General features: G+C 44.8%; 2 protein-coding genes across 2 annotated transcripts; both read left to right on the top strand.

Annotated features, from left to right (window-relative positions):
* Window positions 1–7,429: 7,429 nt before the first annotated feature.
* On the top strand, window positions 7,430–15,036 carry NT5C1B (5'-nucleotidase, cytosolic IB). Its single transcript, XM_075707409.1, has 6 exons — window positions 7,430–7,558; window positions 7,645–7,812; window positions 11,494–11,623; window positions 12,126–12,248; window positions 12,931–13,115; window positions 14,137–15,036. The coding sequence occupies exons 1-6, from the start codon at window positions 7,430–7,432 to the stop codon at window positions 14,473–14,475; spliced, it is 1,074 nt and encodes a 357-aa protein (XP_075563524.1). The 3' UTR covers window positions 14,476–15,036.
* Window positions 15,037–22,255: 7,219 nt separating this feature from the next.
* RDH14 (retinol dehydrogenase 14) lies at window positions 22,256–27,507 on the top strand. Its single transcript, XM_075707410.1, has 2 exons — window positions 22,256–22,615; window positions 26,113–27,507. The coding sequence occupies exons 1-2, from the start codon at window positions 22,256–22,258 to the stop codon at window positions 26,728–26,730; spliced, it is 978 nt and encodes a 325-aa protein (XP_075563525.1). The 3' UTR covers window positions 26,731–27,507.
* Window positions 27,508–27,789: the final 282 nt, after the last annotated feature.

Here is a 27,789-nt window from a genome sequence, read left to right as displayed (position 1 = left end):
ACCTCAGCAATACAGTCAGCTTAGGCTCTCCATGTGAAAGAGAAGAGCATCCAGGGTGCAAGTTAAACGTTTAGTGAAATGAACTGTCGTCTACACATGCCTTTTTCTCTACAGAGAAAGATCATAATGACTGCATCCAACCTGGAAATTTCTGTACAGGAAGGAAAATAGGATGAAAGCAGGACAGTTTATGTGTTTTGTTCAAAGTCAGGAACTGAAGCTGATAATATAACTCAGATCACCCAGCTATATGATCCATGGCCTACTGAAATCCCATTGAGTTTATCTTTTTGTTCTGCGATTTTATAGCACCACGTAAAATGAGGGTTGGATTTTGTGATGTAGACATTTATGGAACTATACATCATAAAAGCCTCCTACTGGATACATTGCTTTTATGTTATTACTGTTGTTGTTACTCTTGTCATTGCTGCTCGTGTTGTTATCTTTCAATGCCCTCAAGAAAAATATTGAAAACAGAGGAATGTAAATGCTGCTTTGATGTAAATAATACAACTTGAAAGTCGCTTTCAAGGGAACTAAAAGCAGACTGCTAGAGTATTTTCTACCCTGAAGCATGCATAGCGTTGTATGGTGTTGTGAACTGATGAACATGTCCAAGGAACATCTTAAGTTACACGACAAAAGGAGAAGCCATAGCACAAGGAGCTTTTGAGTGCGGTTCTCACCTTTAGCTGCAGCTCAGTCCCATAACCTTGTCTCATGACCTTCTTCACCAGCCAATTCCCGACAGCGGTCACACCAACTAGGTCAGCCCAGTTTTCTGGGCTCTGCGGTGGCCAAGTGCAGGAGAGGGATTGAAGCAAATGCACGAGACGGCAGCCCAGCTGTGGGAAAGCGCACAGAGAAGGGCAACTGTGCAAGCCTCACACTGAATGCTTGAGCTTGGAGCAGCCTGCAAAAATAATCTTCCTTCTACTGAGAGGACTCGAGAGGGGAGGAGGGATGTCGTATGGGGAGCACCTTCCTGTGTGTTCCTACAGCATCAAACACAACAGCTCCCCGATGCTTTTTGAGGCCCTTGGAAACTAGCACAACACAAACAATAATACATTATCATCACTTTTAGTCCGTACTCATTTTCTCCCAAATGCTTAACTCACTAAAAGGAGGGAGGGGACCTGAACCAGAAATGGGATACACATCCCTGCAAAACAGAATCACATCGTAACTTAAATAACAGAGACATTGTGTGCAGGTTGCTGACAGGTTTGAAGCCATAGCTTAGAGAAGCCCTAAATCTCCTCTCGTATTTACACTTCTGGCTCCCCTTTCCCCTTCAGGAGCACTGCACTAATCACTTACAATCCTCTTCTTGGAACTGGGTGGTAACTCTGAGCAGCCAAAAGCACTTTGGCTACAATTTATATTTACCCAAGGCAAGTCCTTTATTAATGGGTGTAATCACACCCACACCCCGTGCTTGGAGCAATTTGTACATTTTCTAACTATATCCCTATCCTTCATTGCCTAGGAGTGTTTAGAAAGTCTTTTTTTTTTTTTTTTTTCACATACTCATAAGAAAAAAACAAAAAGGCTTTGTCCTCAAGGACAGTAGCAGGAGTGCTGGCTATGTAAACAAAAGTCCTGTCCCAGTCTGCTGTGTAGGTCCCATTACTTGTGAGTTACACCATGAAGTAAGGCTAGAGTGAGACTTGCTATGTACGTAAAGAAGAAAGGCAGATGCTCTGTTTTAGGAAAACAGTGGATCTGCTTTCCCCAATGTATGTGTGAAGGCAGTCAGTGCCATAACGCAATCAGTGGACGTTTTTGCTCTGACGGTTCCGCTTTGCCATTTCTCCTGCTGCCCAAAGCCCATGGGACCGCTCAGCCGTCACATCCTGATGTGCAGTGCAGTAGCTGCCATCAGTGTCACTTGAGCGCACACATTGTTCGATACCTTGTTCCGTTCAGGAAACGGGTGGGAAACCACATTTTGCTTGAATGCGTTTTCTATGTATGCCTCGGGCAGGGGGTGCAGTGAGGAGAAACACATCTAACAGTCTTGCTTGTTCTCTCATTTTTTTAAAACTATACCTAGCACAGCGCAACAGGGATTAAGTGATATATCTATGGCATTTTTGTACAAGCACACAAAAATATCACCTAAGAATCTTTTTCAATATGATTTTCTCATTAAAGATTTTAACCTAATTTAATACTTAACTTGAACCCTCATGGAAGCTAGCACAACCTAATAGCTAAATCATGGGTATTTAATGCAGAATAGAACATGTAATTACCAGACTGAATCTTAGAATAGTTTAACTTCTTTTGTTATGGTAAAATGAATCAATAGGGTTTCAACATTTAGGTCTTGGTCTTGCACAGACATGTCCCTGTGTGGAGCTGTTTGCGTGACTGAAGCCTCCATTTATTTCTATTATTAAAGAGAAAATTGGTGCATAATGAAAAAAACAACTATATTATACAGAGATGAATTTAAAATTTTTCATGATATTGTACTTTTTATTCAGTAAGAGCTAGGAACCCCATAGAGTTTACGTGTATAATTTATCCACCTTCTATCTTATGTGTGGTTGTTCCGTAATGCAAATATTCTTCTGTTTAAGCTTGGAACAGGGACAAACTTTTTTTTTTTTTTTTTTTTTCTGTGCTGTCTTAACGCCTGTTCTGTAAGTGCCTACAGAGTAATTCCAGTACTGCAAAGTCAAATCCCGACCAGGTAAACCTATTATTATTGCTATTGTTATTGCTGTTGGTTTTTTTTTTTTTTTTTAATACAGAAGTTATGACTTCATTACTGATTGTTTTCTAACTCAAAAACCACCAATGTCATTATTTTGTGATAGTATATGTGCCTTTTGTTGAGTCTTTTCTGACCACAGACTTTCAAAAAGACTGTATTCTTGTCTTATTTGTCATATTCCATGTTCTTCTTGGCGAGACGGTCAGGACTGCTTGAAGCTGGACTCCTACACTATTGTAAGAGAAGTCACTGAATGCTTCTTAATTATTCCTGCGGCAAACTACTAGATGGGGCAGGCATATTCAGTATTGGAGCTAATGGAACTGTTTTCCTACCTTTGTAGTTAACATCTAGGTAAAAATAGTATTCTTTCTGAATTTTAGAATTCTACTTGAGTTCTTTTGCAACCTTGCAATTAGGTGATGAGCCTTCCTTGGGGTAAAATAAGCTCATAATTTGTTGCTCAGCTCAGAAGAGTTAGGAAGACAGTTCAATTCTATAAAGATATGTGATAGTTTATATTTTCCTAGGAAAAGTTATATTAAGCCATCTAGAGAGAAGAAATCCGCAAAAAGTGAAAGACACAACTTGGCTGCTGATTTCATCCTGACAAGATTAAGGAATAGAAAACTTCAATAACAGGAGAAATGAAACTTCCATTGCAATAATTAAACAGGATTGCTTAGGGAAAAGAGATCACAGGTCAGTGAACCTTATGCCTCCTCTGTAGCAATCCTCTGTACTTGTGCTGGATTCAGCTTCGGTTGTCACCTAACCTGTCACACAAACACTGGAATTAATCATGCTCAAAGTGATGGAGATGGAATAGATGACCGTAGAAGAACAAAAGATCTATGTCACTAGGTAATTTATGTGGCTGTTTCAAATGAACATATTATTAAAGAAAGACCAGCAGCAAAGCCAAGCCAGGAAGAGACACAAGGCAGTTGCCATAGATTACAATGTGATGCCACAGGTTTTTGCATTCTTGTTTCCCTACACAAACCCGGAGGGAGGGAAGGAGAGGGAGGAAGAGAGAGAGAATGGAAAACACTGCTGAGGAGGGACCAAAACAACCTGAACGACTGTTAGATGACTTAGAAAGCATCATGAGAAGAAAAAAGACAGTAAATGTTTTGATGCGATGGGAAGATTTCTTCAGTGTAAATACATATGCCTTCAAGGCATGACGCAGCTTCATCATGCACATCTCTGGCACAGACCAACTGCTTTTTTGTCATTTCTGCCAATGTCAGACTCGGTTTGATCAACAGGAGGCAGGCAACCAAAGGAATACAGACTGCATGAGATCCACATCGAGGATTTGTAGGAAACATATAGAAAACCAGTCATTAACTGTTTTAAAGAATCAGGTCTTGAATTCTAGGATTGCATTAAAAGTACTTCTATTACCTACAAACAGGAGGGTTTTCCAGATTATTTACCTGGCAGGTCAGCTGTAATGTGAGTGTTGCCACAGCAGGCTGACCTAGATCAAAGCCCTTCTGAGGTTCCTTCCTTCTGGGAACACCATACTTATGCTACGGGTTTTGGGGTTTCTGCATGAAGAATCACAATGCATATATGAAGTAAAAGTCAGTGCAATTGCACACTGAAGTGACCCTGACATGACTCTGGGAGAGTTAGGCCCTGGAGTCTACACGTTTGTGACAACCAAGCACAATGCATATTAGGATCTACACATCTAAAGGGAAAAAAAGTTCTTCCATTGACAGTCTTTTCCTTACTTCTGATCTCACTATTTTAAATATTTGGAAATATTTCACATCTTTCCAGATAGAAGTACGTATCAAAAGAAGAAAAAAAAACCTTTTTTTTCATTAGTAATGCACTTTGAACTCCTTCTTGATTAAGAATATATCAATCTTACTTAGTGGTTGTTCTTAACATAGGAAAAATATTGGCAGCTCAGGCAGGGGAACGTTCTTTTCATTCTACTATTTATAACAGACTTCAGAGTATGCGCATGACTTACTTTTGCTGCACACTTACTATAGAAAAAAAAAGTACATACAAAGATAGCAACACACATTCTTTTTTGTTTGTTTAAATGTGAATGCCCTACAAATTAATGGGCAATAGCAGAAAATTCCTTTCCTTTCTAGCTTAGCTCAGAAACCACGAAGTCATTCAATTTTGGATCTATTCCTGTTTCTCAGACTCCCCAGGAGATTTAGTAAAAGCAAGACATAGCTCTTTCCTGGAACCCCATGGGCATTACTACATTTTTTAGATGTAGATAAGGCTGCTACACTCTGCATTTGGAAAGTCAAGATTTCATTTATAAGGTGCTGAAGCTGGAAGGCTTTCATGTTAGGCCCTGAGTTCACAATCTCCAGCAAAAGAGGAAATGGAGGGTATGTCAGCAGAAAGCAACCGAGCACAGAACAGAGACATCTCAGTCCAGTGCATATGTTCACACAGCTGAGTGCTATGTAGAGATACCATGTGGGTCTGGAGAGCAAAATATTTATGTTAGCATAGCATTGCTTTCAGCAGCAGCACTTCAACAGCACTGCTCAGGCCCAGTACCAAGTTACCATCTTTTAAATTTTCATGTATCTTGCAAAGGTTAAAAGGACTCTTCATCGCTTGAGCGATGACCCTTTTCCTGGGCGGATGGGGCGGGGAAACAAAAATAAAACCAAAGAACATGCTTGAGGAGCTTTGCTCCCAAGTACATGCAGGGTGGTGGGTAACACGGCACGACACGCATTCAACCTGGGCCCCACAGCTCTGGGAAACGTATTGCCACTGGTTCATGCAGATGGAGAGATGACAGTTCAGCTTTGTAACCACCACAAAACTGGTTCCTGATTCTTTGTGTTCTTTTCCTCTCTTCTCCAAGGGCAATGGGTCCACCTGCAGTATTTAACCAGGAATGGATGCATGGATAGCCTCTTCTTAGACTAATGCTGAAGTCTCTGAACAGGACAGTGGTGGTGACTGGGATCAGGAGCAGCTGTTCTGTGGCTTGAACCCTTTCTCCAGTTTCTCCCAATCCTGTCTGCTCAGCCTGGTGACAGGCTTGCAGTCATGCATGGAGAAGAGGGTTGGAGAACGGGGATGTGCCTGACCTGACTGCTGGAAGGGGAGCAGGCGTCTTCATGCTGCAGCTCTGAGTACAGACACTAGACTGAAAGATTCAGGATCACAATTCAAGGAAAACAAGCACATCTATCAGTAGCAGAGCCACTAAAATAATTTTTTTTTTCAGATTTATGTTATGCCTTTTACATCTTCCCATGACAGCAGCCACCTATAATGATCCTAACTCCTCTCTTCACATCTGTCTTCCTAATACACTACTCTCGGTACCTCTCCTTTTACCTCATATTTCCAGTTCCCCTTCCCCAGTATGGTCAACTCCCATTTCCCATTTGCTCTAACCTCCCAGTTTCCACCACTTCCCTGCTTCTAGATCTCTCCCTGGTTAGCTGGGCAATAAGCAATGTGGCAGATTTGGAGATGGCAGATCAGCCAGGGAGTATTCGTTTGCTATTACGCAGCAGAAGAACAAGCAGATAGATATGCTGCATTTGCACTGCAGTCCTTCCCCCAGCAGGGCAACAAATTGCATGTTGCTGTTGATTCTCATTAAACGTTTTAAGAATTTAAATCTCTTTGAGATCTTTATCCTTCTGTCAAATTCGTTTCGTACCGGACATCACTGGGGAATGACGGACAGATGGTATAATCACATAAGCCTCCTTTCACTGGGAAGCCACATTAAAAAAAAAACACCAAAAAAACCAAAAAAAGAAAACAAAACAGGCAAAAGTAACAAAAATAATTACATCTTTGCTGTGGCTCAGGTAAGCAAGTCTGCAGAGGCAGCCGGGGGCATTTCAGAGGTAGGTGTTACAGGAGGAGCCCACAGCCCTGTATGGAATTCTGAATTTGGCCCACCCAAAACAGATGCCAGAATAACAGTTTACTGCGCATGCCGCATACACCCTCAACACTACTGTCCAAATTGCTGTTTCTAAAAGGTACTTGCAGCATTGCTGTGTGGAACGAATGGCCCCAGGTCACTGACACCCACCCCATTTGCATCGCTAGAAACGTTATCGCCGTGTTACCTAAGAAATCTCCTGGAAATCTGTTGCAGTTAGTGTGAAATCAGTTACGCCGCTGCATCTAAATAACAAATCCCTAATGCTGTAGAAAAAATCAGTGCTGGAGGCTGCTGCCTAACATCAAGCGGCTGCGCGCCCCGCTGCTCGCAGCGCTACGGAGAGCAGGTGCGGGGCCGGGAAGGCGCCGCCGCAGCCCCGCGCCCCGCTGCCCCTTGCAGGGTGCGGGGAAGGGCTGCAGCTCCGGCCCCGCCGCACCCCAGGGGCCGGGCGGGGAGCAGGGGTGCTGCGGCCCTGCTGACCCGCGGGCTGTGAGACGCGGGGGGGGCTCCGGCCCCGCTGCCCCCCGGGGCCGCTGCTGCGGGCTCAGCGGCGCCCAGCGCCCCTCGGGGCCGCCGCCTCGGGCGCGGCCGTGCCGGGCCGGGCCGCGGAAGGGCCGGGCGGCTCCGGGGGCGGCAGAGCGAAAGGGAAAGCGGGCGCCCGGGCCGCTTCCTCCTGCCCGAGCGGGGCGGGGCCGGCGAGCGGCCGGGGCCACCGCTTCCCGCTCGCCGCCTCCGGCCGCGCCCGCCCCGCAGCCCCGTCCCCCGCCGCGCCCGGCACCATGAGCGGCTCCGGCCCGGAGGCGCCCCAGCCCAGCGACGCGGCCGAGGTGCGGCTGCAGGAGGCCGAGCAGGACTGGGCGGCGGCCAAGGCTTTCTACGACAACCTGGTTTCCAAGAGACGCCGGCCGGTGAGTGCGGGCGGGCCGGGGCGGGGGGGGCCCGGGGCCGGGGGCTGGGGGCTGCCGGCCGGCGCTACCCTGCGCTCGCTCCGCAGCCCAAGCCCCAGCACGCCATCACGGTGGCCGTCTCCTCCCGAGCCCTCTTCGACCTGGTGGCGGAGCGGCGGATCTTCGAAGAGCAAGGGCTGGAGAAGTACGTGGAATACCAGCAGGACAACGAGAACGTCACCCTCAAACCCGGACCGGCTTTCCACTTCGTTAAGGTACCGGGGCCGGGGCGAGCCGGGGCGGGCGGGCTGGCCCGGCGCGGGGGTGCGGCGGGGCGCGAAGGATGCTGCAAGGCCAAATTTCGGGAAGAGGAGGAGCCCGAAGCCTCCTTGGGCGGAGATAACCCTGCCCCGGGGAAACGTTTTGGGGACTTGTTCCCCCAGCGGTGAGCTCGCCCCGCCGGGGAGCCCGGCATCACCTCCGCATCTCGCTGCGACGCCCCGGCCTTGCTGACACCCCCCCTCTGCCCCCATTTCACCCCTCTCTTCTCCCCGGCCTTGCTGCCACCCCCCCTCTGCCCCCACTCCCCCCCGGCCTTGCTGCCCCCCCCCGCCCCCATTTCTCCCCCTCCCTCCCGGCCTTGCTGCCCCCACCCCCCCTCTGCCCCCATTTCTCCCCCCCACTCCCCCCCGGCCTTGCTGCCACCGCCCCTCTGCCCCCATTTCTCCCCCCCGGCCTTGCTGCCACCCCGCCTCTGCCCCCATTTCTCCCCCCCGGCCTTGCTGCCACCCCCCCTCTGCCCCCATTTCTCCCCCCCCCCCCCCGGCCTTGCTGCCACCCCGCCTCTGCCCCCATTTCTCCCCCCCGGCCTTGCTGCCCCCACCCCCCCTCTGCCCCCATTTCTCCCCCCCCTCCGGCCTTGCTGCCACCCCCCCTCTGCCCCCATTTCTCGCCCCCCCCCCCCCGGCCTTGCTGCCACCCCCCCTCTGCCCCCATTTCACCCCCCCCTCCGGCCTTGCTGCCCCCACCCCCCCTCTGCCCCCATTTCTCCCCCCCCTCCGGCCTTGCTGCCACCCCCCCTTTGCCCCCATTCTCCCCCCCCTCCCCCTCCGGCCTTGCTGCCACCCCCCCTCTGCCCCCATTTCTCCCCCCCCTCCCCCTCCGGCCTTGCTGCCACCCCCCCTCTGCCCCCATTTCTCCCCCCCGTCCCCCCCGGCCTTGCTGGCCCCCCCCCGCCCCCATTTCTCCCCCCTCTCCCCCCCTCCGGCTCTAATGCTGGACGCCTGCGGGGGTCCCGTACCGCTCGCATCTCCGGCCGCGGTTCTACCCCCAGCACCGCGGTTTGTATCCCCGGCTCTCTGCTTCTCATCTGATGTGAAGGAGCAGCCTGCGGTTTCTGCTGGACACGGGGCGCACGAAAGCGCCTTTCCTTTTAAGACCATTTCCAGTTAAGATAGGCCTCCAAACTGTTTCAAGTTTGTTGCAACCTCCTCCTCCCCCCGAAAAAAAACCAAGAAACCAAGACCAGAAAATCGTAGTTCCTCATTCCATTTTTATGTCTCACTTATAGGACTACTATGATTAAAGGCAGTGTTGATTCAATATTATTCAAAGTACTTTATTTGGAAATGACTTTTTTTTTTTTTCTTTTTTTGGTTAGCTTTAGTTTTTCATTGCTTTCATTGTCACCCCGGAAATTGTTCTTGAGGACCAGCAAAAGAAACAGACCCCCTAGCTGGGAGTCAGGGTTTAAGCAGAGGTGAAACAAGTATGTTGCTTTCATTGCACAAGATAAGAAAAATGGTCAAGGTAAACAACCTGTGGCATGGAAAGCAAGTGAAATTACAAAAAAAACCCCAAAGCCCAACCTAAAAATATGTACGCTTTTGAGGAACACAGGTTTTAGTGGGACTGACTTGAAAAAATGCCCTTTACAGAGTTCATTTTATGTCCATGGAGAATTGTTTGATGAGCTCTACCACAGCAGTTTTAGAAAATTTATTAAATCATAACTAGCAGTCATACTTGCTGACAGTAGAGTTGTGGCAGAACACTTCCTTCAGATTTTAAAAGTAGGTTTTCATTGCTTCAGTATTAGTCTCAGGAAGTTAAAACATTTTCAGCATTGCTAATCACTTTTTGGAAATATGTAGTGGAAAAATTACTTATGTCAATACCCATGCTGTTCTAAATATATCAGATGGCTGTTGATAGCATTAATGGCACAAGCACAGTAAAGGTGTTTTTAATATAAAAGCATTGTCATAAAATACTTCACTTTGTACACCAGTGAGGCTAGGCTGACTAGCAAATTCACTGAATCTTTTCCTATCTGTAGCAACTAGAGATAGCAGCCCTGCTAGCACAGTCAGTTTTCAAGAGATTTGTTAGAGTTCAGTGTCAAATTTGCTTTGAATACAAGCAAGATTTGACTGTTTGACGACTCAGACTTTGAAAATCAGAGCTGTTAGCTATGCCCAGCTAAATGCACCTTGACCTCTCTTCCTTTCCAGTATTCTATTTGCATTTGAATTCTTTATATTTTTTAAAAGATTCATAAATTGATTAGTCACAGGAATCATTAGGCTGGAGAACTGTGGGTTTGTTGGGTGCTACTTTCTACTTAAGAGACAAAGAAGGCAAAAATAAATAACACATTTTTGTTTGGATTCCTTTATTGAAATCTTTAAGACAGTAACTTAAAAGTATTATATCTCATGGTTGTAGCACATAAGAATCTTAATCACAGGCCAGGATCTCCATGGACTGCAAGATGTACAGGCATTGGACAAAAAAATGGCATCCCCTCCTCCACTCTCCCTTATTCTCTAACACTTTAAGAAATCGCTAGTGCACTAGAGTATTAGCAGAGAATAAAAAAAAAAAAAAAAAACAGTACAAAGGGGTTATGACGGCATACTAAGATTTTTTCCTGCTCCTTATACCCGGCTCTCACTTAGAGTTTTCCTAAGCATAAGCCCCCATGACATAGCCATGCTTTTTAAAGTGAGATTCCCAGAATTTAATTATGAAATCCATGTTTTAATTCTTAACAACTGGTCTTACTTTTTAAAGCATCTTAATGAAAATCAACCCATCTTGCATTCATTTGATGATTCATTGTTGACTTTATTGCCATAATCCCAAGGAATTCCATTCAAGGGCCAAGATCCCAAAGCAGAGGTCTGCGTATAAACCTAGAACAAAAAGCAAGTCTTACTCCAAAGGGATAAGATTCTAAATAAGATGAGAGAACAAATGGATACAGAGAGAGACGAGCAGATGAAAGGTCAAGGAAATAAGAATGCCGGACTGTGGATATAACATGTTGGCCCATTATCCTCAAAGAGATCCCAAATGAATCAAAATCTGTCTCATTCAGGACTGCAATTAGAAATCGCCATGGTAATTATGTTTGACAGGATATAATTTTGTACTCATTACTTAAGGACAGTCTTTGACACCTGACCACCTGAACTGTGTCAGTAAATCTTTGCATAAGTATGTGGCCCAAATTCACATTTGTGCATGCAAAACGAGTAGATGCACATATAAATTCCTTCACACCTTCTCCTTGTTTTCACAAGAACAATTTTCAGGTGGGCAAGAAAGTCCATGTTTCAGGTGGACAAAAAAAAATATTAATAGGGTTTGTGATAATGTTCAGCAATGCATTGATTTATTCTGGATGATCGTGGTGTCCCAAGAAAAAGGATTTCCATGATAAAGTTAAATTCTGTAACTCAGCAAAAGAAATTTACTTGCTTCCCTTCAAATGAACCCAGGCAAATGGTTGCTGGGAGCAGCAGAGCAGAAAGGAATAAAACAAGTTCAGCAAGTTAAACTATCAGGTATTTCATATTCTCCTTCAAGACAGTCCTGTTACTAAACCCACAGTGATTAAGAAGTGGGGCACATTCCACTTGTCTATTGACTTCCACATTTTTAACCTGCAGGCGCTGGAGCATGTCAATGCCCGGCTTCTTGAGCTGTACCCTGATGATGAAGAACGATTTGATATTGTTCTGATGACTAATAACCATGCCCAAGTGGGAGTGAGACTCATCAACAGCATCAATCATTATGGTAAGTAAAATAAATACTACCTCGTAGAATTGCCTGCTGTTACATAATAAAACTAATTAATTTTATTTTTCCTGTTCTGACCTTGGTAAAAGCTGCTTCTTTGATACTGACACCCATTCCTCAGAGGATTATATTTATTTTTGCGTGTCAGCATAAGTGAGATAGTAATAAACAGAATTTGGTCCAAAGCTCTAGATGTAACTTGGCAGGTGTGAATCTTAATTTCTGAGAAGAAGTCCTTAAACTTGCTTGGTATTTACGCCCCCTATACATATGCCTTCACAGCAGTTATTCTGCTGTCTTAGAGGGATTGTTTTTTTAAATTCTCAAGGAGGAAATGCTGATCAAACATTGTAGTCAGTTTAAGCTGTCTAACTTTTTGAAATTACAGTGAAGATTTTTTTTCTTTTTTAAGTTTACTGTCAGCTGTAGGCTAGTGTACCTTTTACAGGTTTGTAGCGTCAAGGCGGAGTCACACCTTGTTGTGCTGTTCTTACTTTAGGCTTAACAATTGAACGTTTCTGTATGACGGGAGGAAAAAGCCCTATTGGTTACCTGACTGCATACCTTACGAACTTGTACCTCTCAGCAGACTCTGAAAAAGTGCAAGAAGCTATAGAAGCAGGTTTGAATTTACTTTCTTTTGTTATCTCCCTATTGAGCTTGTTAAAAATGAATATATTGTTTGTCTTTCACAGAAAGTAGTGCTGCTTCATCAAATGCAGCAAGTCACAACTTTGTATGGTGCAAACTTATCACTTACTTAATCAAATAAAATCAGGTTATTTCTCTGTATTGTTCCTCTCTGACCTTTCACCCTGCTGATAATGACAACTTAATCACCCTCTACCTTTGTCACACCTTTCTGTCTGCTCCCATGCTGCAAGAAATGAACTCCCATATACCCCTGCTCACCTCTATCCAACTTCTGTTTGAATAGCCGTCTCTTTGATATGACTTACAAAACCAGCTTCTGTGTTTTGTAAGGAGGTAAAAAATAGCAAATACTTTGATTCAATGGTCGTCTTGGAATTTCCTGCTTTGTCTCATTTGCAGCACACCTTGGGGACTGTTTTTGTGTATTATACAGAAGGGGAAGGAAGCATGTCTAAGAAGTTAATGTCAATGGGACAGCTTCCATGCATTTGTGTTACAGAACAGCCATTAGTGATTAGCTTTAGTGATCGTTTCTGCTCACCGTATATAAGGGTCACCACAAATAAGTTGTTGGAACCGAACTGCTGACAGTTTAATGAATGACTTTGCAAGACATGCGAACTAACTGAGGTTCTCCGATCCATTTTTAGGCATCGCATCAGCTACGATGTTCACTGCCAACAAAGATGTTGCTTACTCGGATACACAGTTGAGGGTGGCATTTGATGGCGATGCAGTTCTCTTTTCTGACGAATCGGAACAGATTGTCAAAGAGCAAGGATTAGATAGATTTTTTGAACATGAACAGCTGAATGAAAATAAGCCTCTTGCACAGGTTTGTACTTTGAATCAGTGAGTTTTCAAAACATCTTTTAATTTCCACTGCTGCTGTATTTCTCCAGATTGACCAGTATGTATGTATTCTTTGTGAAAGCTGATTGCCCTACTTATTTCCTTTTCCAAGGATAATCTTTAAAATGCACGTTTGACATAAAAGAGCCCACCACTGCAGTCCTTTCACCAGATCTCCGGATTCACTGAGAGAACTGCATATTTAAGACAGTGACTTACAGTTGTATTTTGATTGTATCATTAGAAAAAGGAAAGGCTACTACCGATTTCCTTGATTTTTTTTCTTTTTTTTCTCAGATTGTGTAGGTAATGTTAATTTCAAACACTGGGATATTCTGGTTATTGAAACAGGGTAATGTCTGTGCTTATTCCCAAGCAGAACTATGCCACTTATCTAAAAACACAAATATTTTAACATTAGCTGAAACTGAAAGACCAATTCTGCTGTTGTTAAAAATATAGTATATTTGCTATAGTAAATAGTAAATTCAGAATAAAAGCTTGATTTATGAAATTACTGGACAGTGCAATATATTGCAATTTGACCCAAACTATCATTTACTTCTTCTAATCAGAGTGTGATTCTAGTATTGTCATTAATCTGGAAAGAGTTCAGTGATGTCTATGTAATTAGGTCTCTTACTGTTTTTTGCACAGAAAAAAAACCTGCACCTCATGGTTCATAGTAAAAAGAGTTAAGTGTTTTTAAAGAACAATTTATTGAAGACCATAGTTATAACTTTATACTGTAAGAGATCTTGTAAGCCTTAGTGACAATCAGTCGCTGATCATACCATGTATGATTATGGTTTTAACTTTTTTCCAATTTGTGAATTCCTAGTGAGGGTGCAGACCCATTTGGACACAACGCATAGAGAATTTGCTAAGTAGCATAGCATTAGGGAAGGAATCCTGTATGTAACTGGCAATCTTGAATAAAGCAAAAGCATTATTTGGGGTTCTGTGGACAAATACTAAATATGCTTCTGGTATTTCATACTCAGGGTCCTTTGAAAGGTTTTCTGGAAGACCTAGGGAAACTCCAGAAGAAGTTCTATGCAAAAAACGAACGATTAAATTGTCCCATAAGGACCTTCCTGGTCACAGCCAGAAGTGCGGCAAGCTCTGGAGCCAGAGTGCTGAAGACTCTCCGTAGCTGGGGTCTGGAGATTGATGAGGCACTTTTCCTAGCAGGAGCTCCTAAAGGACCAGTCCTGGTGAAAATCCGCCCTCACATTTTCTTTGATGACCAGATGTTTCACATTGAAGGAGCACAGAAATTAGGCACTATAGCTGCGCATGTTCCCTATGGTGTTGCTCAGAAATACCACAAATCTGCGTGACTGGGTGGCACCATTAGCAACAAGGTTCTTAACTCAGCCAGCCTCTACTCTACTGATAGTTATGTCTGAAAACCTCTACATTTGTATATTGTAAGCACTATGTTTAAAGATTTAACTTCTGACTAGAACAGCCTTTAAAGGAAATATTTTTAATATAGGTAAGTTTTTAATAGAGTTATTTTAATAGCATTCTTAAGCACTTTAGGTTTTTTACCTGTCTGGATATAACACTGTGTTTTTGATATTTGGAGAAGATTGGTACTGTTTTTATAGCTTGAGACATATTTTGAGAATCATAGAGAACAGTTATATTTTCTCTAAAAAACTGTTGATGGGTTATTTATAACAAAAATCGTGCTGCAATGCTAGTCCTTGACGGTTATTTCTGAAATTACCAAAAGCATAGTTTACATATAAGTGTTTACCTGTTGGTGGTTTGCTTGTTAAATATGTGTTCAGTAGGTTTGTTATCACAAGGTTTCATCTTCCAGTGAAATGTTAGCTTCTTTGATCTTGTGTTTACAGGAACCCTTTATTTTTCTATATTATTTTCCTCTTCTAATAAAGCTGGCTTTGCAGATCATTGTCATTTTTCTGTGTAGAGGTTTTAGCATAATTTCCTATACAAACAGAGTTTATGTGATCAGCATCTCTGTGTTTCTTGCCTCCTTTGGATATTTAGAACCAGAAGTGACCACTTTCAGCCAAATTTGAGAGCAAGCTAGAAGTCTCAAAGACACTTAAGTCCCAACAGATTTCATAGAGCTGGGCAGAAGTCAGAGATGCTGTGAGTATCTTGACTGGGACAAAGACCGAAGCTTTAGAGCATACCTTTGTAACAGCAGAGAATCTACCCTAAATAATGCTGTTGACAGAACTCCTTGTTTCTTGATGAGATTCACTTAGGATTTACAGCTGTTCTGTGATCTGTGTGAACTCAGTTTGGCAACTTCATATGCGTTTCCAGGGGACAGGTGCCTGTTGCAACATGAATTCATGTAAATTTACACTGTAGGTCTATTCTACCTCTTTTATGCTACGTTCCTGTATCTCAGTGTCATCCATGTATCTGAGTGCCTTCCAAATGACACAACTAACATCTGTCAGGTGGTGTTTGTTCTCTTTCTCTCCCTAGTGGAACAAGTGTCCTGTTTTATTTGTATTGTTTCTGTGTGCTTATACCAGAAGAGACAAAACCAAAAGAATGTGCTTTGCAGTGGGAGTAGAAGTTGGTGAAGGGTTGTGATGATCTGTGGTTCCTGGGGGAATTCACTCCAGAATCTCACGTTAGCCTCTGAGAAAGTTTGGTCTCTTCTGTCCGGATGAACTGTCCTGTTATTGCAGAAAGCTTCATTGCATTAATTGTGGTTTCCCTCCCAGAAACATAGGCAATCTTTTAACTGTTCTGGGTCCAAGCCACAAAGTTCTTTGAAAACAAAGGCGAAAGCCTTGATCCTGCATGAAACTTGAATAGAGACCATTAGAAACTTTTTTATGTGTTCACACCAGCATGTGTTGTTGATGGGATGCACTGCAGAGCTCTGGTGTACTTGGAATTTCTTAAGTGCTAAAGGCTTTGTGCCCAAAACGTATCACATTTCCCAGCCCAGCCAGGAGGTGAGGAAGACATGAATAACTGAGGCCTGGTCATTGTCTGCCAGGATGGGATAGAGTTACCTCGCCAAATGGAGATTACAAAAAATGTTATTAGCAGATGTTTTTATGTGAGAACTTAGAATCAGCAAGGAATCCAAGAATATTCCTTAGCTGTGGAATATAAATTGCATGTGTACATTCACCAGAAAACCACGGCTGCAGATTTCAGGAACACCGGTCCTGCCTTGTTGAAGCAAAATACGATCAGCCATTCTTCACCCATGCGCTGTTAGAGCTATAGATGTCGGGTGCTGTGGTGGGTTGACCCTGGCTGGATGCCAGGTGCCACCAAGCCATTCTATCACTCCCCTCCTCAGCAGGACAGGCGGGGACAAAATGAGATGCAAAAAAACCTTGCGGGTCAAGATAAAGGCAGTTTAATAAAAAGCAAAAGCAAAGGCAACGCATGGAAGCAAAAGGAAAACAAAGATTTTATTCTCTGCTTCCCGTCAGGTGATGTCCAGGCACTTCCCAGGAAGCAGGGCTTCAGTATGCATAGCAGTTGTTCAGGAAGACAAACATAAATAACGAATGCCCTACCCCTTCCTCCTCCTTTTGCTTAGCTTTTATTGCTGAGCTGTTGTCATATGGTATGGACTATCCCTTTGGTCAGTTTGGGTCAGCTGTCCTGGGTATGTCCCCTCCCAAGAACTTGCCCATCCCCAGCCTGCTGGTGAGGGGGGAAATGTTGGAGAGACAGCCTTGATGCTGAGCACTGTTCAGCAGTAGCCAAAACACTCGGGTGTTATCAACACCTTTCTAGCTACCAATACAAAGTGCAGTACTATGAGGGCTGCTGTGGGGAAGATTAACTCCATCTCAGCCAGACGCAATACAGGTGCAGAACATCATGACGGATATACGGTGTGCAAAGATTGATGGCGCTTGGCTGTCATTGAACCTAGCAATTCAGGCTTGATACTGAAAAGGCTAACAGGATCCTTGATCCCTGTGGGACTCTGAAAGTGTCTCATGCCTGACAGGGTAAGCATGTAAATCGGTGAATAAATTGGAAACCGGATCATCTGGTCTATTATGTTTACTTTTATTTTCAGTCAACCATGCACACACAGCAAAAATGAAACCCACTGGCCAGGATATAGTTAGGAGCTTTCAGTTCTTACATCTTTTTTGATCTCTACACACATAGTACTAGAGGACTACCCTTGCAGTGTTATTCCTGACAGCACTAAGCCCCATGTAAAGAGAAACAGAGTTCAATATTAAATTTACATAGTATAATTTGCATTCATAGTCATAGCATTCAAATTGACGTTAAAGTCCAGAAGGTGATGTTCAGGTCCACAGTCACTTCTTTCAAGTTAGTTGAGCAAAACGCCCTTAGATGTTTGTTCAGGTTATACACTGCCTTTTAATTGCCAGGCAACTGTCCCAGGCTTGACGGCTGCTTCTCTACATATCCAGCTGGCAGCATGTTGGGTGAGTGGAGCCTCATTCGTTCATGCATGTGCTTTCCAGACTAATCTGGATGTTTGGGGAAACTTGGCTTGCCAAGTGGTGTCTGCCCGTTACAATTATTGTCTTCTGCTCCAAGGCACAGCTTGGCTAGTGGACCAAAATAATAATTTTCAAGAAAATCCTCTGAAATGGGATGGGAGCTGAGGGAAAGGGTTTTCTATTTTTGTAGACATAGACCAGAATTGTCTCTTAATAGCATTCCAGTCCACAAAACAAAATGGAACAAACAAAAAAACCAAACAAAACTCCTTGCTTCTCATGCTTATGAGGATACCATGAATTTATGCCCTAGCACCTCATAGCCTTAAGCCAGTCACAGTTACAACAACATAAAACATTTTTCAATACGGGAAATAGAGAAGAGTCCTATGGTTCTGGACTGTCCTGTCTATCAGCCTGTTTATAATGCTGGCAGACAGACGCATGAAAAAGAAACTGTCATCCCAGCCAAAGCCTGGAAGAGGATAACACAGATCGAGTTCTGTGCGGAAACAGAACTTTGTCAGGCAAAGCCAGTCCTTGTTCCCTTAGCTTCCAGATTCATGCACCATACCATGGTGAAGAGTCCAGGTAAGACAACTGAGAATGTCTCCTTACTGCTGCCAAATATTGGAAATAAAATCCTGAAGGTGAGTTGACTATTTTTTATTTTATTTTTTTACAGACCATATCCTTAGAGTGTGTTGGATACCTCCCACCAGCTACCAAGACATAATAAACCCCTGTTCCCCAGTTCCTTCACACCTCCAAGGCATCCTTTCAGTTTCCAAGCTAGCATGTCATGCATAGTGAAACAACCATCTGGAGGAAACAAAATATTTCAGATGAAGATTTGGAGATGGTCATCATTGCATGTGTTTGAACACGTGTCCTCCTGTGTTTCTGGACTGTGATCTGTTCTAAGGGCATGGGAATCGGAGGGCTCCTACATCCTGAGAAGGAACCTCAGGTGCCCCCCTTGGGCTCCTCTGGCAGATCCTGTAACCTGCGCTGGCATGCAGTATTGCTCAACAGAACACACCCATCTCCTCGAGTGCAACAGATGGGTAGAGAAAGCAGTGAAGCAGGTCAGTATCTTAGGAGAAAAAAACAACTTTCAGTTACCCAGCTCAGTAGTATCTGGGACCAACAACATCTGAATGCATATGTCATCCGTGCCTAGATGAGCAGCTTCTGATCACTATCACCCATGAGCTCCTGTGCACAATGCTCCTTGCACTGACAGCTGGATTGACCACCAATGGACCTAGGCAGAATCCTTGGGGCGGCACCCTCTCTAACATATTTGCAGTCTTCTGAAATTGTAGGTGTATCAGAGAGAACTGCCAGAGTCCCCACTGCCAGATGCAGTGAATAGCAGATTCTTTACAGGATTAATCTTTTCAGATTGGGGGCAGAAAATGCCCCGTAACAGGGCATTTTCTGGTTCTCTTATTTTGGCATCTCATTGGCAACCACTGTCCCTTTCTCATGGTCCTTGGCTGCAAGGTCATTGGGCAGCAGAGGTGGGCATGGCTCCAACACCTCCCAAAGATATGATTTACTATGAGCAGAGCATATGGAAGAACACCTCAAACTGGTTATGGCTCTTGCATCAGGTTAAGAATGCCAAAAGCCATCTCTGTCACAAGCAGATGTAATGGTGTGACCTGGTTAAAATACCCTTTGGTGTAGCCATGAGTCTCACAATGGAGTGAAGAGCCAAGAATGAAGAGAGAAAAAGTTTTCTGTGGTGAAGAAAAATACAGAAGAGGTCTCTCAGTGAATCCAATGTGTTTAGATGTGGTACCTACACAGCCCTTAAACTGCCTGAGAAGTGTGACAGACAGTCGGAGGAGAGACAGTAAGGATACTTCCAGAAAAATCTGATACATTCCTTCAGCTACAACATGAGCACAAGTCAGCCTCAGAACAGACTGCAGCAATGTGAACAGACTGTGGGTAGCATCAACATGTGACAGTTAAGGGGAGGTTACTATTGCAAATGGTTATCACATCTAGACCAGCCACAAGAAACCTGACGAAAGGTTCATGGGTTTCCTCTTGGGTTTCTTACTCATTTCTCCAAATGTGCTAGGTCTTGACTCAGGACAGACATGCTCATGATCAGCCAAGCTTGTTTCTGGTCTCCCCCACAGACTGTTGTCTCCCTGGACTCTACTCACCTGCATGCTGGCCCCTAGTCCTGATCCTGAACTTCTCTTAATCTATGTTGTTCTACCCCCATTGTCCCTATTTTATTCCTAAATCTGCACTGAATTCTATTACTGCTTTTTTTTTTTTTTGTCAAACACCTTTTTTTAACTTACATTGCTCTTGATCAAAATTCAGTCACCTTTTAATTGTCCTTCTGTACATTTCTAATAGCAACTTTCCCAGGGCTAGGATGAAAAGGATTTTGAGTGAGTGAACCTCAGTGGCCGCTCCTGGCTGCCTGAATGGGTTCATTTTGCCTTGTGTGGGTTCGTCAAGGTCTGTGATTAGTAAAGGCAGGATCTGGACACAAGACATGAAGATAATGGCTGAAAACAGATTTTGGGTTAAGCATTCAAAACTAAGTTGGCAGGTCTAAGGGACCCGAGGGTCTTGGTGCCAACAACTCGAGAGGTCCCATCTGGGTGCCAGCTACCGGACAAACCAGCTATTCAAGGGACCCACATTATGTGCATATGTGAACCACTAGCACACATCAAACTAGACAACAGGAAGAGTCCAGCATCTGGGAAAACCCAGCGTCAGAGCTGGTGCCTGGGTCTCTGGGTATAGATATTGGATGGACTTAGGCTGCATGCTAATATTTAAGAGACCAGGGAATGTGAGTGTGCTTGTGAGGTGCGTGAGTGGACGTACGCATACGTTTTGCAAGCAGTCTCCCTTCTACCGGACAGGGATGGCACAGACGCCCTAGGTCCTGAAGTCCACTAGATTTGGTTACCTCAAACAGGCTACCTCTGAGCTAATATTACTCAGCTGAAGTTGGTCCTAGAAGCAAGTGTTCAGTGGGTCTGACTGTCAGCTCACTGGTTTGTTTAGACTCCAGAGTAGCTATCAGAGCAGCCACCACCATAATGACTTTTGTAACACTCCCCCACCCCCTCACCCCATCATTTCTGCTTGCAACATGCAGCCAGGTTATCAAGACATGCTTGGCCATGTACTAACAGTTATGCTAGCACAAACACACAGTCCAACTTGATCCAGAGCCATAGAACCTGCCGAAATACCTAAGAAAGAAAACTGTTCTCGAAGGCTGCACAGAGGTAGATCTCAGCATGCCATTCTGACATACTCTCTCACTCCATTTGTACTAATATCCTAAACTTTCCCAGAACATTTTACCAGCAGAAAGGCCAGCTGGCATGGAGAAGTCCATGTGCATACTATGTCTCCAGAACACAATGGCTGCTTCCAAACTGCCTAGCGGGAGCTCACGAGCTGTGGGAGAGCGCAAACCAGCCCCCAGCCTCAGGCCAAAACTCTGCCACAGGCTGCTGTTGCAGTATAACACCGGAGATACTGCATTCCTGTGCTGGGAGCCCTCCCTGGCACCACCTCATCGACTGCTCCAGCCTCTGCGTCTCAAGCTGAAGACCCAAGGCAGACAGAATTGGACGTGACTTTTGCAGAAGCATTTGATCTGCCATGAGACTCAAAGACTGGTCATGAAATATTATAGGTGCCCTTAATGTCTGTTTTCGCCGTGACGGGGTCTTCTTTGTGCGATTGATAAATATTAATAAAACATTTTGGTAAAATCTCTACCAGCAAACTAAACGCTATGGGGAAACGCTCCCAGGCCTCAGGGCTTGATCATCTCTATGTCATTAAATTGTTATCATTATCTTCTAATTCTAAAATTGTTAGAAGAGTCCCTGGTTTGGTTTTGGCCTATGCCAGCTAGCTCTCCCCCAGATGATACCCATCCACATTTCAGGAGTCAGCATGGGACGAAAACCAAGAACCAGCTTGGATGTGGCGTGCTTTAATTCACTTGTGCCAGTTCACTTCAGCACCAAACAGCAGCCCCAGGTACATCTAAATTACTAGCGGGGACATTGCTATTGATGAAACAGCCTTTGGACGGATGGAGGGACATCTACGGCTGGGACACCCTACCCCACCGCATTTTATTGTTGAGCCAGGGAAGGAAGCAGCACCCTTGCAGAGGCAACCCTGACCACGACCCGCGGTTTGCTTTGGGGTGCCCTAGGGACCATGCGGGGGCCGGGGAGGCCGCCGAGTTGCCCGTGGACGTTTCAATGCAAAAGGTTGCATCAGGTAAGAGGGCCTGGCAGTACGTAGGAAGGCATGGGCTCTGTATCGTGACGCGTCAACCCGATCTCGGCCAAAGACACCAAACGCCGGTCTTTGCCAAGGCGGCCGGGCCACCTTAATTAACCCGGAAAAGGAATATGTATGATTTTATACATGTTCGATGAACAGAGTCACGAGGCACCTTTCGGGAACGGCCTCCCGGGCGCCGATGGGGCCGGGCCCACGCCTCCTCCGCGCGGCGGGGGACTACAGTCCCCACAATGCCCAGCGGCGCGCCTGGCCAATCCTAACGCACCCCGGGCGCCGGCCGGCCGGCGGGCGCGCAGGCGGGGCCGGGCACTTCGGGCGGAGCGCCGCTCGGCCCGGCGGGATGGCGGCGACGGCGGCGGCGCTGGCGCTGGGCGGGGGGCTCCTCCTGGCCGCCTGGCGCTGGCTGCGGGGCGCGGCCGGGGCCGCGCCCGGGTCCGGGGCCTCCATGCGGGGCAAGACGGTGATCATCACGGGGGCCAACAGCGGGCTGGGCCGGGCGGCGGCGGCCGAGCTGCTGCGGATGCGGGCCCGCGTCATCATGGGCTGCCGCGACCGGGCGCGGGCCGAGCGGGCGGCCCGCGAGATCCGGGCCGAGCTGGGCGAGCGGGCGGAGGCGGAGGGCGGCGGCGAGCTGGTGGTCCGGGAGCTGGACCTGGCCTCGCTCCGCTCCGTCCGCGCCTTCTGCCACCGCGTCCTCCAGGTACGGCCGGGGCGGCGGCGGGGCGCGGGGCTCGGCCCGCCGGGGCCTGCCGGGCCTGCCGGCTGCCGCGGGGGTGAGGGCAGCGCCAGCCGGCCGCGGAGGCCGCCGGCCCCCGTGAGGGGACGCGGGAAGGAGGAGCTGGGCGCTAACAGCGCGGTGGCGGCGGCGTCCTGGGGGCTCCGCGTTCCCCGGGCCTGTTCTGCTGCTGGCGGGCCGGCGCGGGGTGCGGCGCGTTGCTGAGTTCACCGCCGGGTTGGGAAGGAAGGTGTAAGTAAATTGCCCGTGCATTAGCACCTGGAAGCATAAAGTTCCTACTAGTATGGGCTATTCTAGCCCAAACTATGCGAGGCCTTTTCTGTTCCGAAGAGGAAGCGCTTGTTCCTGTGCGAGATAAATGATCCGTCGTCCTTTCTCTCTTCATTAACTCTGCCTTAACCTGCCGTTGTTGCTTTAAATTGGTGTTACAGGTCAGCTTTGTCTCCAGAGAAATAAAAGTTCGCGTGAGTGCACGGCTCACAGCTCCAGCCATCCTTCTGCCACCTCCTTGGACTGTGTCATCCCCTCCCACCTCCCCCCTGCATTTTAAGTCTCTTGGTAGTTAGAGTGGCTAGTTTGGAGTTTAGTAGGTAGACATTTTTGAATATACAAAGTTTATGCAGATTTCCTGAAAACCTGAGTTTAGGGAGAACAGGCACATCCAGTTGATTCGTCTGACAGAAACGCCGCTGGATGAGTTCAGCAGCGTTATTACACACTAGAGAACAGAGGGAGGCACCGTTGGAGGCGTTATTCCATTCCCACAAAAAGCTTTGTTTGGGACTCTCATGTCACCACATCTGGCTACTCAAGCCGTGAGACACAAAGTCCTGTGAAGCCAGGCTTAATAAGTTTTGCTGCTGCTCAGAGAAGTGCTTGTGAAGTACTTGAAAGATGCTCAGATGCTGTTGTGAGAGAGGAAGAAAAACAGAGGGGGACTCTATTGCATTAATTTTCAAATAGCTTTTTTAAAACTTAAGTGTCTGGAAAAAGTCAACTTTTAAGTTCTCGCATGGGGCTTTTTGTAGTCATATACATTCATACATATGAATCCAGTGATAAGGTCTAATCTTGCTTCAGGGTTCTGGGAAAATATGCATATACAAAAGGATCTAAAATATGCATAAGAAACACAAAAAAAGAAACATCATGTTTAACTTCTAATAATTGTATCTTTTATAGTACAAAATACCGAAAAATATGCATTTGTTAGCATCTCTTTATTGGTAAAGCCCGCACAAGTGACTCTCAGTGAGAAATGGGCGAAGAAAAAGAGAGTGCCTGTATCTGCAGAGCACTGCTGATACCTGCGTTCTAACTTTCAGTTTCAAAATAATTCCAAAAGCAGCTGAATGACAAGGGATGTGAGTTCAAGAAATACTTTCAAGAGCTGTTCCACCCACATTCATGTTACTTATCTTCTCTAACCTGTGACTCCTTCTTGGAGCTGTTTATTTGGGGTTTTGCTAGGTTGGTTTGTTTGGGGGGTTTTGTGTTTTGGGTTTTTTTTTTTATTGAGATGAAGACCAATATTGGCAGGATGGGGAAACAATGCACTCCCACCACCTTAATCTGTGGCAGCTTTCCTCTGTACAACTGCAAGTGATTACATCTTTCACTCCCTAGTCTTACTGCAAAAAATAAGAGACTAAGATGTTGGAGGGTTCCATGGAAAAATGGAGAAAATGGAAGTGAGCTCAGAAGCTACAAGGAACAGCATTGCCCATCAAAGCAATGTTTTGTGCATTCCATTGCGCTTGGTCATGGTAGCTGCCTGCTTGGCATTGATTACATTACTCTAGATTATTAAATGTAGAAGTGTCAGAAAAGAGCACACGTGGAGGTCTTGCTTCTTGAAGTCTTAAGTCTTGCAAAATGTATCCCTCAGTCAGATGCTACAAAAAGTTTCTAAAGTGGTGTTTCTGTCTAAAGAAGTATCACTTAAGTGAGCATATCTACAGCCAGTACTTCTTCAGTCCTGTCCTGATTTAGTGATAGTAACTGTTATGTCCCTTTGGGTGAAGAGCGGAAGTGAGTTTGATGCTCTTTGGATCATGCCTCAGGGACCCAATTATATGAAACAGAGCAACCTCAAGTCCCACGGAAATCAGTCTGAGGTTGAAGTACTTGATGTTCTGTGTGATCGGATGCCAGCATCATTAACTGAATGCCAAGTGCAGATTTGGGTTTTGCTCCCTTTGTATCATTGCTGCTAATGGCAGTCAAATAAAAGGCAAATGGTATGAAATTAATTTTGAGGTTCTCTATTTTTATCATGGAAATGATCTTGGCTTGCCTTCCAGTCCCTGCACTGGGTTTAAAGAATTAGCAGCAAAGAAAACTCATGCTGCTCTTTCTGTAAAGTGAATACATTTGCTTCTGGTTCATGCAAGCATAAATTTCCTGTGATACTTTCACAGTCTTTTGTCAGAGGTGGGTGAAAGTGTTGAATTTGGAGTTTATTTAGGCAGCTTACTTTAATCTGTATTTTTTGAAAAAGTTACTGTTTTGGGTAAATTAGAGAGCTCTTAATTTTTTGAGTGGATGCTGGAGCATGAAGTGCATGATGTATTATACATATTTTTAAATTATCCATACCACCCTCTTTGTTAATTACTTACATTTCCTCATTCTGTTGAATGTAATGTACCTTCTTGAGTCTTTTGTTTTCTACCGACCTGAACCAGAATACTGATCCATCAAATAGCATGTACTGAGCACGTCATAAATATTTCAAACCTCAGTCCCATAGACACACCTTAGTTCTTGAGTAGACCTATTAGACTCAAATTGTATGAAACATGAATGTTACTTTTCTGTGATGAGTTCTGTTCCATAGTTCTCACCAAGCAGCACAATGACGTGTAGTGATTTTAAAATAAGATAGTGTTTAAAATCGTGCGAACATTGTTTTGCAAAGTTTTTCATGACACCATCCCAGTGAGATGGTGGGTCTACAGTGTAACATTTCTCTTCAACCCTGAGGTTAGTTCTTTGAGCTAACACTTTTTGTCCACATTTGCATGTCTTTTGCACAGTAGACCCCTTGCCTATGGCTGAGGTTTGCCATAAATTAATGTGTGTGCTTTTGCAGTGCAATAAACAGGTTACTTTTTAGAAGAAAACAAAATGCATCACAAAGGTAAATTATCACTGAATTGCTGTAGAAAAAGCTGCTCCTGGAGAAGCAGATGATTGTTTTCTCTGCCTGCATTAAAAGTAGATACAGACCTACTCTTGTGTACCTGCATCCTACTGGGACCAAGTACTCAGCTTAGTGGTAGTTCAACTTATGGGTTTTTTTCAGCCATGCTTTAAGAGAATATCAGGAAGTTACAATTCAGAAAACTAGGAGTGAAATTATTTCTTTCTAACAACGGCCAATGAGAAAGACTAAGCATAATATTATGTTTTGCATGACAATTGTAAAACTGAATGATTTTTTTCTTTCCTATTTAAAGGAAGAGCCAAGGCTGGATGTTCTGATAAATAATGCAGGAATATTCCAGTGCCCGTACATGAAGACAGAGGATGGTTTTGAGATGCAATTTGGTGTAAACCACTTGGGTCACTTCTTGCTCACCAACCTTCTTCTGGGCCTCCTCAAAAATTCTGCTCCGAGCAGGATTGTGGTAGTATCCTCAAAGCTTTACAAATATGGAGAGATCAACTTTGAAGACTTGAACAGTGAAATAAGTTACAATAAAAGCTTTTGTTACAGTCGGAGTAAACTGGCTAACATATTATTTGCAAGGGAGCTAGCCCGTCGGTTAGAAGGGACAGGAGTCACTGTCAATTCCCTTCATCCTGGGATTGTCAGAACAAATCTAGGCAGGTATGTGAATATTCCTTTGCTGGCAAAACCCCTATTCAACTTGGTGTCATGGGCTTTCTTCAAAACACCTCTGGAAGGAGCCCAGACTTCTATTTATTTGGCCTCTTCTCCTGATGTTGAAGGTGTGTCAGGAAAATATTTTGGGGACTGCAAAGAGGAAGAGCTCCTGCCCAAAGCCATGGATGACTTGGTTGCAAGAAAGTTGTGGGATATCAGTGAAGTGATGGTTGGCTTACTGAAATAAGTGCCAGGGGGTATCTGCAAAAAAGAATGCAGATAACTATGCAATGCATATTTGCAACAGTGTAATTCTCACTTTAAATGCTGTGGGAATAGAGGTTACTTTGCTCAATAAGTATTAAATAAGGGAGTGATTTATGCTGGAACTCTGTTTTGAAATAAAGGACAATCTTTGTTGAATAGACACAGGCATTCAAAAAAAGTCTGAAATAGAGTTTGAGGGTGTGAATATAATTTCTGGTTAAATCTGCTTGGAAACTCATGTGTTACAAATAAAAAAGAAACAAAACTCTGTTTTGCAATATATATGCGTATTTATCATGTTCCACTACTTGTAGTTGGGCTGGACAATGCAGGGTACTGATGGTGAAACCTTACCTTCTGTAAAAAGGGCTTGAAAATAGGTCCTAGTACTAATAGGATTGTTGTCTTTTTTGAGCCATCACAATGAAAAATGGAATAAACAGTTTTACTGATATCTTACACTGTAATCGTTTAAGCCTCTGACTGCCATTGAAAGACTTCTTGCCAGCCCCATGGTTCAGTGAACAAAACTGTTGAGCCGTATACAGTTTAGCTGTGAAGCACAAAGTCAACTTTTTTTAGTGATGTTGCTGCTATTCAAAGAGTATATACACTTGGTTGTTCAAGCTGTATTTTTGTTCTGTTTTCATGTGTGCTGAACTTGCTATTTCTTGATATGCAGACACCTTGGGTTTCGTTAAAAATGTAGTTGACAGATGTACCATGGTCTTGATAGGGCTTTGCATGTCACAGATTGTGTACATGCAAAATTCACAAGACCTCACCCAGATTAGATTGAAGAGAATATGCTTTTCAGTGTGTGTTTGGCTTGACTGAAGGCACTTTAACTCAGTGATGAGGTTAGATAAGTCTGTCTAATACAGCTTACAGAGAATATTCTTTAATAAAAATCTTTTAAAAAAAGACTTAGCATTCATTCTTTCACTGTGGAAGGTATATCAGAAACCAGCAGTCTTGACACAGTAGCCCTGTTTCGAAGCAGAAGATCCACCTGTATTGGTTTAGGGAGCCTGTCATG

The sequence above is a fragment of the Pelecanus crispus genome, chromosome 3, assembly GCF_030463565.1.
Source record: "Pelecanus crispus isolate bPelCri1 chromosome 3, bPelCri1.pri, whole genome shotgun sequence".
Taxonomy (NCBI): Eukaryota; Metazoa; Chordata; class Aves; order Pelecaniformes; family Pelecanidae; genus Pelecanus; species Pelecanus crispus.
The sequence above is the reverse complement of the archived record's forward strand: the minus strand, read 5'-3'. Positions and strand labels throughout refer to the sequence as shown.